This window comes from Quercus robur, chromosome 6, assembly GCF_932294415.1.
Source record: "Quercus robur chromosome 6, dhQueRobu3.1, whole genome shotgun sequence".
Classification (NCBI taxonomy): Eukaryota; Viridiplantae; Streptophyta; class Magnoliopsida; order Fagales; family Fagaceae; genus Quercus; species Quercus robur.
In genome coordinates this window covers 51,739,804-51,753,271 of record NC_065539.1, presented here as the reverse complement: position 1 = coordinate 51,753,271, position 13,468 = coordinate 51,739,804, and the positions used below count along the sequence as shown (strand labels likewise).

Genomic DNA, 13,468 nt, shown 5'->3' with positions numbered 1-13,468 from the left:
ATTTGCAAAAAATAAGTGAGAGATACTAGGTCCACCCCGACAAATAGAAACACCCTCTATCTTTCCCTCAGACACCACATTTTTAAGCAAGGCTGACAAGCTTTCAGCACACAGCAAGAATAAGTAGGGAGAAAGAGGGTCACCTTAACGGAGGCCTCGCGAAGGGGTAAAAGGTTCACTCGGCTTGCCTTTGATTCTGATGGCATAAGTGACTAATGAAAAACACTGCATCATTAAGCCTCTCCATCTTGGATGAAAACCCAACTTCTCCATAATTTTTTCAAACATGTCCACTCCACCCTATAGTACGGCTTACTCATGTCAAGTTTCAACGCCATCTCTCATTTCATTCCCCATTTTCTTTGATTAATGTGATGCACTATTTCAAAGGCAACTAAAACATTGTCAGTGATTAACCTCTCATTCACAAAAGCACTTTGAGACTCACTAATGATAGAAGGCATAAATTTCTTAAGCCTATTTGTCAAAGTTTTAGATGCCAATTTATAAATCACATTACATAAATTAATTGGTCTAAACTCAGTCACTCTAGTAGGATTTGTTGTTTTAGGAATCATAACAATGTGGGTTTCATTAAACTTTGGAGGGGAAATACCAAAATTCAAGAAATCTAGTACTGTTTTAGTGACTGTATTACCCACCATAGACCAAAAATGTTGAAAGAAAAGGGAAGGCATACCATCGAGGCCCAGGGCTTTTAGTGAGTACATATGCTTGAATGCTCTGTGCACCTCCTTGGCTTGGAACTCCTTAATCAATCTACCATTCATAGCATCCGTGACCTTGGGTTGAATGGCATTCACAATATCCTTAAAATTTGAGGGATTTGAGGAAGTGAATAAATTGGTATAATAGTCCACAAACACCCTCTCTATTTCCTTTCAATCTTCCTGCCAAACTTCGTTACAGTCAAACACCTCTTTAATCAAATTCTTTTGAAAACGAGTAGAAGCTTTGGCATGAAAAAACCGTGTGTTTCGGTCCCCATCTTAAAACCAGTTCAACCGAGACCTTTGCTTCCACATTTCATTTTATTTCTCAAGCCAACAATTGAGCTCCACTCGTGTATCTTTGAGTTTTTTGTTCACATCAGGGGAAGATGATTGCAACTCCAACCATTCTAGATCTAAGTTGCATGGACACGAACACAGACACGGGGATACGACAATTTTTGAAAAATAAGGACATGACACGGTGGTGACACGGCGGCGACACGGCGGTTAAATAATTAATTAAATTTTATATTTAGGCACATTTTTTAATATTTTTAGACATAAAATACATTTATGTCTAGAATTCAAATTATGTAAGAATTATAAATAAGTAAACTAACACCCAAAGTAGTACAATAATACACATAAAATGTTTAGAGTACAAACCATAAAAGGATAACAAGTTCAACATCAAACTAAAAACATAAAAGGATAACAAGTTTTAAACTTTCAAGATTATCACAGAACAACAACATCATCGTCAACAACATCATCGTCATCAACATAGTCATTATTCTCAACAATACTTGTCTCCATATCTGGCTCATCTAGTGTGAGATAAGCAATCTCAAGCAACCCAGGTCCTCCAAATGGTTCGTCCCAATTATCTCCACCAATGTCCCACTTCTTAGATTCTCTTGTAGTGTACTCGGGCCTCCTCCTTGAAAGAAGTCGAAGATTAGAATGAACAAACACTAAATCTTCAGCACGTTTAGGAGTAATTCTATTCCTCCTCATACAATGGATGAAGCCATATGTACTCCAATTCCTCTCAGCACATGATGATGAGCAAGGTTGTTCAAGAAGCTTTAGAGCTAAAGTTTGAAGTAGTGGTAAAGTAGACCCATAAGTTGACCACCAAAGCATTGGATCGTAGTTCCACCTATCCTCCATGTTATCCTCATCATAAGTCTTAAATGCTGAAAACAAACCAAACTCCACATTAACATTCTGCCTATCATCAGGATCAGGAAAGATCCTTTTGAGGCACTTGTTTCTCTCCACTGAAATTTTAGCATCCTTATGTGGCGCAACATGACCTCTGACTTCCTCAATCCATTTACTAGTATAATACCTAGTTAAAAGCAAATAAATAAGTACAACTAATGAGTTTAGTTTATTTGTTTGGAAATGCCTAAAGAATATAAACGAAAAGATTAAAGAGATAGAAAAATTACTTCAGATTCAAGGAGTGGGCTAGGCAATGAAGTGGTGTGCAATTTTTAGTCCACCATTCAATGAGTATATTATATACCACATCATAGAATGGAGACTCCTCATAGTCTTCCTTGCCTTCATGTTGGTATATTTCTTTCTTCACATTTTCTATCATGGAATCCCACATTTCATACACCTTATGGAGAATAGGTACATCTATGTCAGCCACTCAAAGCATCTCATAAATAGGTTCTATGAATCTCAAAATATATGCAACCTTGTCCCATCACAAATCATTCAAAACATAATCCCTCACAGTTTGAGCTTTTCCTACATCATCTTCTCTATATGACATCCATTCCTTACTAACGACCATATTTCGAAGATTTTGTTTTACTTGAAACAATCTTTTAAGCATGATGATTATTGAAGCAAATCGTGTTTTAGCAACAGCAAGTAACTTCAAAGGGGAATATGAATTAAAAATTGCTAATTTCATAGAATGATTTGTGATGAAAATATGAATGAAAGTTGCCTCATCTGAAACTTGTGCAATCCAGTTACATTCATTATATGCAACCTCATTCTGCAAAGAGTACTTAGGTGTACATATATTCTTCAAAGCCAAATTGAGAGTATGCACAACACAAGGTGACCAAAATATATGAGGATATTCAGCTTCAACAATAGATCCTGCAGCCTTCATAATAGATGCATTATCAATAATAATTTGGACAACATGTTGATGCCCAACCTCACCAATGACCTTTAGAAACAAGTCAGCAATGAAGTGCTTGTCTTTGTACTCTTTGGTACCATCAATGGATTTGATAAAAATTGGCCCTTTCTGTGATGTAGCCATAAAATTGATAAGTGGCCTTTTTTGTACATCTGTCCACCTATCACTTACAATGCTTAAACACTTTTCTTTCCAAGTGTCTTTAATTGACCTCAACAACTTCTCAATATGTGCCCTTTCTTTTTGCAACAGAGTTGTTCTTAATTTATTGTAACCTAGAGGAATATAGCCCACTAAATTATTATTAGCTGCAAACTTGATCATCTCAATCCAATACGGGTTCTTAGCAAAGTGAAAGGGTAAACCAGTAGAATAAAATGTCCTAGCAATAAGAGAATCTAATTGCTCTCAACATTGATTGTTAAAAGCCCTATCCAAAGGAGAAATCCCAACCCCTTTTTTTTTTTTGGAAAAAATGGATGACTTGTAGCTGTACTACTCTCCCTACTGCCCAAATTATGACTAGTAGGAGAATCAGTTGGTAAAGACACTAGCTTAGGCTTCTTCAATTTACGCGAAGATTCCTCAAACACATCTTCTAATTTCTGCATTTCATTCTGATACTCATCTCCAACCTTGGCACATGCTTGTATTCCAAACTTAGGCAATTTTAACAAGTGTGACTTCACCCTTGAATAAGACCCCTTGAAAGTTTTTTCATAATAGTTACATTTGAAAGAAACATTCTCACCACCAACACTTGCTTTTTCTAACCTAGTAACATATTTCCATAGAGGAGCAGCAGCTGTCTCAGCTGATGATTTCTCACTTTCATTTTCAGTATTCATTTTAGTAAAATTACCTACAATATTTAACTTCAATAAATAAATAAAACTATAGCAGGACACACAAAAACAAATTTATAAATTATAAGTTATAACTAATATAAAAAAAATAATAATAAAAAAAAAGGACAAAGGGCACGACAGAGGGCACCCACAGGCCACAATAGCAGTTAAAAAAAAAAAAACGCGTTATAAATAAGTGAGTAATAGTACACCCACCCATTCACCAAAATTAACATCTGGAAAAAAAAAAAAAAAAAAAAAAAAAAAAGAGAGAACAGAGAAGAGAATCGGACCTGTTGTTCGCGCCGATAGAGATAGAGATCGGAAGGGATAGAAGGCACGGCGTCGATGTCGGAGCTCGCCAATCAGCCCGATCTAACTCCGGTGAGGGACAAAGGGCAGCAGCAGCGACAAAGGGAGGGTGGGTTGACTGTTGAGAAGAACTTGAGAGTTGAGATGTGTGGTTTCAACTTTCAATTTTCAGACTCTAAACATGCTTTACTGTTTTAGGGTTATCACAGAATCAACAGTATTGATAAGTCCACCTGTCAAAATCTGTGATTTTTTTTTTTTTTTTTTTTTTACTGCTGGTGTGTCAGAACCGCGTCGGCGCCGTGTCAGAGCCGCGTCTAAGAAGCGAAAAAAAAAAAAAAAAAAAAAAAAAAAAAAAAAAAAGGACACCGCCGGACACCGGAATCTGGCGCATCGTCCCCATTCCGGTGTCAGACACCGACACAGCGCCAAAAATGGCGTGTCGGTGCAACCTAGTTCTAGATGTTTCTGTAGTTGGGCAATTTTCACCCCTACATGCCCAAATTCGGTCTTATTCCAAGCTTCTAGTTTCGTTCTACACTATTCCAGACACCACACAATCAAGAAATTTGAAGTAGAAGACAGACCTTCACTCTATGCCTCTAAGACCACCTACTCACATCTTGCATCACCGAACCACATAGACTCGAAACGGAACAACTTCTTTTTCTTCCCCTTCTTAGGTTTGTTCAAAAAATGTAAGAGCAGTGGACTGCGATCAGATACAGAGGACTTATGGAACAACCTTGCCGCAGGGAATAGCAAGAACCACTCCTAGGTCGCTAGAGCCCTATCTTGTCTTTCACGTATTTAGGTCCCATCCCTCTTCTGATACAACCACGTGAACTTAGACCCAACAAAGCCCACTTCTCTTAAGCCACAAAAGTTAATAGCATTATTAAACCGGGCCATCTGATGGTTCGGCCTTGGTGCTCCTCATTCCTTTTCCATAGAGCAAGTTATCTCATTGAAATCACACACATCTGTCTAAGGTAGCTGAGAAACAGTGCTTAATTCCTTAAGTAAATTCCATGAATTTATTCGCAAAGAAGTATCTGAGTTTCCATAAAAGCCCGTAAGGTGCCAAGGACCAAATCTGTCACCCCCTCTCTACAACTCATCAATATGAGACAGGGAGGATTTATGCATCTCAATTTTGATATCACTCTTCCAAAACAAAGCCAATCCACCACTGAGGCCCACATTAGGGACTACAAAACTTTTCTTAAAACCACACTGATTACATACTATTTTCATCCATTCCACATTTGACTTTGTTTCCATCAAGAAAACTATAGTGGGATCTTCTATCCTAATAGCCTTTTCTAAGGTATTTACTGTCTGAGGGTTCCTAAGCCCTCAACAGTTCTAGCTAAGGAGACTCATTGCTCCCAGTGGGGTTGCTTAGCAACCTCCGCCAATCCTAAATGTGTAGCAAACAACGCACTTAACTTTTTTGTTTCCTTCTCCACCTTTAGTTTTTTCTCCCTATCTATGTTTACTTCCCCTTGGTCCATTTTCTCACTTGTCTTACGTTTTGGGCCATCCCCTATATTCTGGACTTCCTCCATTACATCTATTTTAGGCCTATTAGTCAATCTAGACCACTGACCCTTTTTAATTTCCTTTTGTGCTACGGGCCCAATAACCTTCTTTCCTTTCTTACCCAAAACTTTTGAAGGTCTGCCTTTCCCTGATTTGGCACCCTTTCCAATTTTGTCAGTTGCCTTCCATCTTATCGTGAATCCCATCAATTCAGCATCCTTATTTTGACTCCCTAAAACCTGAGTTATCTGAGCATTTAAATGTTCCTCAAAATCCTCCCCCATGTATGCTGGATTCCCATGTTTATTCTCCTCTGAAGATCTTCCTTTAATCTCACGTACTATCTCCGCAACAGTGGGATTTGAGCTTGGTTGCATGTCTAATAGGTCCTTATCTATCTCCTCAATAACTGCCTCAAAATCTGTTGTCTTATTGTTTGCATTTGAAATCCCCCTAATCACGGACTCCGCTTGTGAAGCTGTTTGGGTTTGGTCAAAGTTTTTCGCCGCCTCCATCACTAACTGGTTTTCCATTCCACCACCGTTCCTTCCTCCATCGTAAGTTAGTAAAGGATATTCAAGGCCACTACTCCTTTGCTGCTCCACCTCCCTTCATGGTCTTGATTGTGATGCGCGTTTCTCTACATTACTTGAATCAAAACCTTTCACTTCAATGGTCTATCTTCTACTCGAGCCAAATGGATTTGCTCTAATCTAGTGCCCAAACTATTGTTGATCCACAGTGAGAGAGCCTTTACTTTTTAACTAGATGTTGCACTCCTTATCATCGTGCAAGAACATTCCACACCAAAAACAAATGTTGGGGAGTCTTTCATACTGAAAGGAGACCCACCATTCTAGTCCCTCCTCAAAGGTAACTCTCCTTCCGTGACGGAGAGGACGAGTGGTATCAATCCTCACTCTGACGCGTAAGAACGTCCCTCCCTTCCATTTAGAAGCATCGCGTGGATTAATGAGAGGCCCTATTGTCTTGCCAATTTCCTTTGCGGTCTCCTCTGACATAAACTTGTATGGAATATCATGTATTTGAATCCAAAAGCAACAGAACTTTAATTCAATGTCTTTTAGAGCCTTGCTGCCATCAAAACGCTGAAAGATTACTAAATGCCTATCGTAAAACCATGGTTCACCAAGAATGACCTTTTGGCATCAACTTCCAAATCAAAGTCAAAAAGCAAAAGATTATTCCCTGTATTCATAATATGGAAACTCTCTTTTGTTCTCCAAAGAGGATGGAAGGTGTGAGCCACCACCTCCATGTTTAGAGCTCACTTAGTGTAGAACTTAACTACCAATACATGCTCCGACCCATGACGTTTCTTAGACAAGATCACTTTATGTCCTTCCCTCACTGATAGCGACAAGTTATCGCATCAGCAAGTTAACTCCTCCATCCCTAATCTAACCTGTTTCCCCACCCCACAAAAGGAAGACCCCCAAGGCCTACTAGTAACAGTGTTACTATAAGGAAGAAACCACTTCTTTCTCTAAGAGAAATGAAACACAAATACTACAGAGCCGAGTCTAGGGGCGAAGCCCTAAGCTCTAGCGTCCAAGAACTTAGAATCGGATATACTTTTATTCACAAAATAAAAACAATACCAATCTACAATACAATACTACCTGCAACATGTAGGGACATAGCTATGCTTTGACTTGGGGGGCCAATTTTTTTTTGTTTTTTAATACAAATCTACAATACAATACTTTTTTTTTTACTAATATACTAATTTTAACAATTTGCTTCAATAAAATTACACTTAGTTCCCCATAACAATATTATTAATCTTTTTAATGGCCATAACAAAATGTATAAATCTAAAATAAATAAATTAACAAGCTCAAAAAAATTAGCCTAACAATAAAAATTACCAATAGCAAAACTAAAAAATAAAATTAAGTCAATTCAACCAATTTTACCCCAAACAAACAATCAGATCCTTTAAAAAATTTTAAACAAAATAGTTTTAACCTTACCAATAGCCAATGCATGCATAAAAGACGCACGCCAAATTTCCTTTTAATAAATGATTGCAACTGTAAACCCATTACCAACAATTGACAATAAAACATCTAAGATACAAAGCAAATGAACAGTGTTATAGATGTGGTTGTCAAAATCGCGATTTAGATCATAAGATTGCACGATTTTACGATCTCACCTCACCAAAACGTTTAAGATCGCACTAGGATCGTAAGTAGGATGGATCCTATCGATCCCACCAATCCTACCAAAACATAATTTTTTACCTTTTTTTTTATAATGGGATAAATTTTTTGTTTTGATAAATCTTCAAGGGTTTTTATTTTTCCATGTTGTGATTGTATGACTTTTTTTCTTTTTTTTAATAAAATTATGTTAACCTAAGTAAATGTTTTCTAATTTCTAGTTCACTTGTATTCAAAATGAAGAAATGTTTCATCATTTCTAAATGAAGAATTTGATATTGGTTTCGCTGCCTTTTAAGCTATAATGTTATTAAATTTGTTTGATCAATATACTAATTTGTGTTCTAATATTACTAAAATGTTTTTTATATATAATTTTATCTGTTATGCTTGTATTTATATATTGATTGATTGACTTTTTTTTAGCATGCTCTGTAATTGCTTCTAAGTGGTATAAATTGAATAGTTGAGTGTGAAGTTGTATCTTAATATCTTTTACAGTTCTAGTATACAAATATACAATGTCTACATAGATAATTTAGGATGGTGGTTATACGAGCCTTAGAATGAGAATAATTAAATGTTAATTTCACCATAATATTCATCTTGCTTTTGGATTTCATATTTTAGTTAGCCAGTTTCCATTTTCTAACTTATTTTGGGTTTTAAACTTGAAAAATATTTTCTATATGTGTTGATAAATATTTTGGTATTTAGTTGCTAATTAGACATTTATTGAACTTTTTAGATACATTAGGTCAAAACTTAAATATATTTGTTTCGTTAGTATAGACGTAGCGATGTATGACATGCAAATTACATCATATGATGCAAATCTTAATTTTTTTATAATTGAATTCATAACTTATATGATTATTCAACATACAAAGTCATTATCAATATATTTTTTGCTTTAAATCTGAAAATATGTAGAATCTTACGATCCACAATCCCACCTACCTCCTACGATCCTACATAAGATCCCGATTTTGAGAACCTTGGTTACAGAGAATATGTGTTTACACAATATGCCGCAGGCCCATGAAGAATAGAAATTAAGAAAATTAACAATCGACTTGCATAATCTACAAAATTTTCTTATAACAATTGTGATTGCCATCCAAGAAAAAGGTCCCCAAAATTGTAGTTAATTTATCATATAAATTATTTCACACATTTGAATCTTGTGGAAGATACATGAACAATGAGCAAGACAACTCGTGGATTGATTTGCTATATAAGAATTAAGATTTTATAAAGTTTTTAGGATAATTTCATCCATAAAATTCTAAAATCCTATCCATCCATTTAAAATAAATAGATTGAATTTTATACCACCATATCTAACATTCACTTTAGTTGGGATCACAATTCAACTCCCTACAATCACTTTAAAAATAAGCTCGCAGGGCGTGATGTCAAATGCCATAAAAGATTTTAGTATGTCTTATTCATCACTAATTGGTTTTTAGGTGAAATGGCACAGCTCATGGTTCAATAAATAATATCAAAGCCAAGGTAATGAGTTCGAGTTACAGGAATGTCATTGTAAGGGAGGGATTGTTGGGGGGAGTGTCATTGTGAGAGAAAGATTGTTGAGGGATCACAATTCAACTCTTTACAACCACTCTAAAAACAAACCATCAATTGGTTTTAAAGTGGAATAACCCAACTCACGATCCAACAACTTTCAACAAAGATTCCCCCACTATGTACAGAAATTAAGTCCAATTGGAACATTAAGAGTAAAATCTACTCATCTAATTGAGATGCCAAAGCAAAGCTTTATGGGGTTGAAGTTACCAGGCTTTAGAGAAGAAAATGCTTAAAATTGAGGCCTTTGTTTATTCATGCAGCTTTTGTACATCAATAAAATATTTCCTGGTGCATGATTAGTCACTAATCCTTCACGTGATAGGACCTAACTTGCTTTAATTATTTTAATAACGGTAATGAAAATATCAATAAATTGAACTGGTCAGACTTGCAAACCAGGTCTTCAATAAATTACAGTATATATTTTAATCTACGTGTTGCAAACTTATAATATTTTTCTCACTTTGAAACAATAAAAAATATTGGATAACATGTGTAACCTTTTTGATGAAATAATATAATACTGAATGGCTGACATCAGAGATGATAAAGGGTGCATGAGCTTGATGTCATTGTGTTTAGCTTTAAGATAATATAATTGGGCCAATAAAGTATTAGAGAGACCATGAAACACGACAATTTCAAAGGGTCATTTGTCCTGTATTATATAGAGAGATGCGAAATAAAAGTCTATGGGAATGTGGGATTGCTTCATGTTTGACTGTCTTAGCTAGCATGTGATATTGCTTCATGTATGACTTACAAAATACAACTCATTGATAAAGACATGCAATTATGTCCATTGTTTTTGACAAGTGAATCAATCATAATCGATCTCTATACATTTTCCATGTGTTTTTGTAACTTGACTTGCACGTTGACTTGTCAATTTTAGTTTGAACTTTGCCAATTATTTGGGATTTCAATATATTCATACTTGGGGTGTGTTCATACCAAAGGTATGCATTACCCCTCTATTTATTAATGTTGTTGTAGTAGTTTGTTTTGGGTGTACTATAAAAGTCAATGCAAACAAGTTAAGAATTTTTTTTTTTTTTGGATAATAGAATAGTTGAGAGAATGGAGATTTAAACTCTAGACATATTTGTTGAAAACATTAGAAAGTGTTAGATGAGCTATAAGGCTTCTAGGTATATAAATTATAATTTTTTATTTATTTATCTATATACATGTATAAAAATATATATATGCTTATATAAATTTGAAATTGAATTCTATAAGTTTGCAAATAAATTCATGGCATATAAAATTATATTTGTAATTTGTTGACAATATAAATATCTCATTTTTTTTAGTAAAGATGTGATATTTTTTTTAAGTTCATATATGCAAATCATTTAACTCAAATAATTTATTTAATTATTAAGTATTAGTATACATTGTGAAAGAGTAAACAATATATATATATATATATATGGTGAAAAAATAAATTAATCAAGTATCTTGTAAATAAATTTGAGATCGTTTGAACCAAACTTAGACATTTAATATAATTCAATGATGAACTCGAAATTGATTTATATTTAAAAAAATTTAGAAATTAATTTTTAATTTTTAATACTTGATTTGGATGGACTAATTTTAAAGTCCTAATCTTTTCCCTCGAAAGATTGTTTTTGTGGACTTGAAAAAACCGATAAGAATAAGAATAGCGAACAAGGAACCTATTTTTTTTGAGAAACAACAAGGAACCTATTAGGCTATTCTCTCTTGGAAGAGACATCTTGCTTGTTCTGGACGTTGGAAGCATATTCTCTTCCTAATGGGATCACATATATGAGCTCTTGCTTTTAAAAGCATGCCAATGTTTCCACATATCGTACAAGCAATGTCTTCGTCTTATAATTACTATGTGAATAATAATAAATACATGATTTCTCACCTATGAAAACAAAATTTGATACTTACCAGGAAAAAAAATGGCATTATTATTTATTATATCTTCTCTAACCATATTTTTGTATCTTCCTAGTTACTACTACTACTGATAAGGATTGAATTCAAGATCCATTACTAGCTTTGTTCACTTTACTACGTAGTAAGTGCTAAGACACAATTTACTTATAAGATCGAAAATTCATTCTATTTATATATATAACAATATTAAAATAAAATAAAAAAATCATAACCAATGCAAAAAACTACAAAAAATATTCTACTCTTACAAAAAAATAAAAAATTTCATTGGTAGATTACAAGTATGTCTTTCCTAAGTTCCAATTCCACAGAGACAGATATTTGTTAGCCTACATATATAACAAATTTGGTAATAAGTTGTAAAACATGCATACACACATCATGTCTTATACATTGTTTTGCATAAAGTGTATATGTTTACATTATGTCAAGTGACTACCTTTCTTCTCTGTTTTTTTTTTGTTTTTTTATTTTTTTCCTCACCAAATGAATACCTTTTTATTATTATTATTATTATTATTATTATTATAGTTTATTTTAAATTTTAGCATCCATTTCACCATCAAATTATAATGAAATTATGTTTTCATAAAATAAAAAATCAAATGGATTAGTAGATCAAATCTGGAAAGAAAACACACACATTAAAAATAAAAATCTACTCTCAACATCAAACTAATATTAAAAATAATTATAAATTTGTAATGAAGACTTGCTTCTTGCTACAGCAAATTGTTACAGAGTTTGAATCCAAGTTCTGGTAATGCCTCTAAGAAAATAAGCTTTAGGTTATTTGAAAAACAATAGTAATCTAAGTTAGGGGAAGCATGTAGGAATATAGGAATGTCAATGGATTGGATGGAATTTTTTTTTTTCCAAACTCAAAATCCCTAATAAATAATTCTATCCACCAAATTCAATTACAAATTTTAAATTCCATCTTAAATTCATTCTATTTATATGAAAAATAAATTGAACTTTTGAATTTTTAGAGAAATTATTAGGTCCACCAAGTAGACTGGTAACGTGGTCCTCCCTGACTTCTCAACCAATAAAATATTGTAATTTATACAAATGTGACATCATATAGTAAGTTTTATTTTTTATTCCTTGTGTTGATTAGAAAGCTCACATATACATTTGTATAGATAGCATCATCTCATTCGTCAGATGTGGTCCCGATATAAATAATAATTTCTCGAATTTTTGGCAAACTCTTTCTTACTCTATTATATACGTTTTTTAAAGCTCAAATATATTATTATTAATAATAAAAAATGAAAGATTTTGATTTTTTTTTTCATCGTTTTCCAATTTTTTCACATAAGCCTTCAAAACCCAACATTTTTCTATGTCATTATTATATATTATATATACATACACATCTTGTTAAACTATTTTATATATATATATATATATATATATAAATTCGTTAACTTTATTAAAAAGAGAAGAGATACAAAGCATTCTGAATCACAAAGGACTCAATAAAAGATGGAGTTTCCTTTATTCAAGTTACAGAATTATCAATTTGTTTGGAGTGTTGTGTCAAGATATGAGCTGGTTTATTTCCTTGTCGTCGAACATGTAGTAATTGAGATCTTCTAAAGTCTTGCAAACTATTTTAGTTTAAATTACTTTTATTCAATCTATTTTAGAAATATGCATAAACACGCACCATTAATTCTAACATCCATTTGAAAATTCAACTTAATTGTGAATTCATTTGATATTATTATGTGTGGAATAATATATTGAGTTTTAAATAAAAAATTAATATAACAATCTTTTATTAGATGGTATAAAATATGAATTTTACACCTCATTCTTACTAAATTCAAACTTTACTTGAAAACACAAAAAAAAAAAAAAAAAAAAAAAAAATTCCAACGATAAATGGTAGTTACAAAATTGTTGGCAATGCTTAAAAAGTTTTGGGAACAATAAATGGTAGCTATAAATACAATTACCCAAAAAACTTTGGTGGTATTACTGCGATTTCGTTTTTTTCACCCTTTCTAAAAATGCAAATTTACTACTCTCTTAACTAAACCCACCCACCCGTTATCAAAATTTTAAAATTTTTTGACATTTAGTTGAATATATTTACCTTTTTTTAGAATAAATTAA

General features: G+C 33.2%; 1 protein-coding gene across 1 annotated transcript; it reads right to left on the bottom strand.

The window, feature by feature from the left end:
- Positions 1-2,457: 2,457 nt before the first annotated feature.
- Positions 2,458-3,758, bottom strand: LOC126690352 (uncharacterized). Its single transcript, XM_050385457.1, has 2 exons — positions 3,395-3,758; positions 2,458-3,308 (listed from the first exon to the last, which is right to left on the bottom strand). Exons 1-2 carry the CDS (start codon positions 3,756-3,758, stop codon positions 2,458-2,460), a joined length of 1,215 nt encoding a protein of 404 aa, XP_050241414.1.
- Between the last annotated feature and the right edge of the window lie 9,710 nt (positions 3,759-13,468).

Bases quoted from the DNA above. Each gene is read 5' to 3' on its own strand.
- LOC126690352 (XM_050385457.1), bottom strand. From the start codon at position 3,758: ATGAATACTGAAAATGAAAGTGAGAAATCATCAGCTGAGACAGCTGCT. The intron at 3,309-3,394 runs GTCATCCATTTT...GAGAGCAATTAG, and splicing joins GGAGAGTAGTACAGCTACAA to ATTCTCTTATTGCTAGGACA.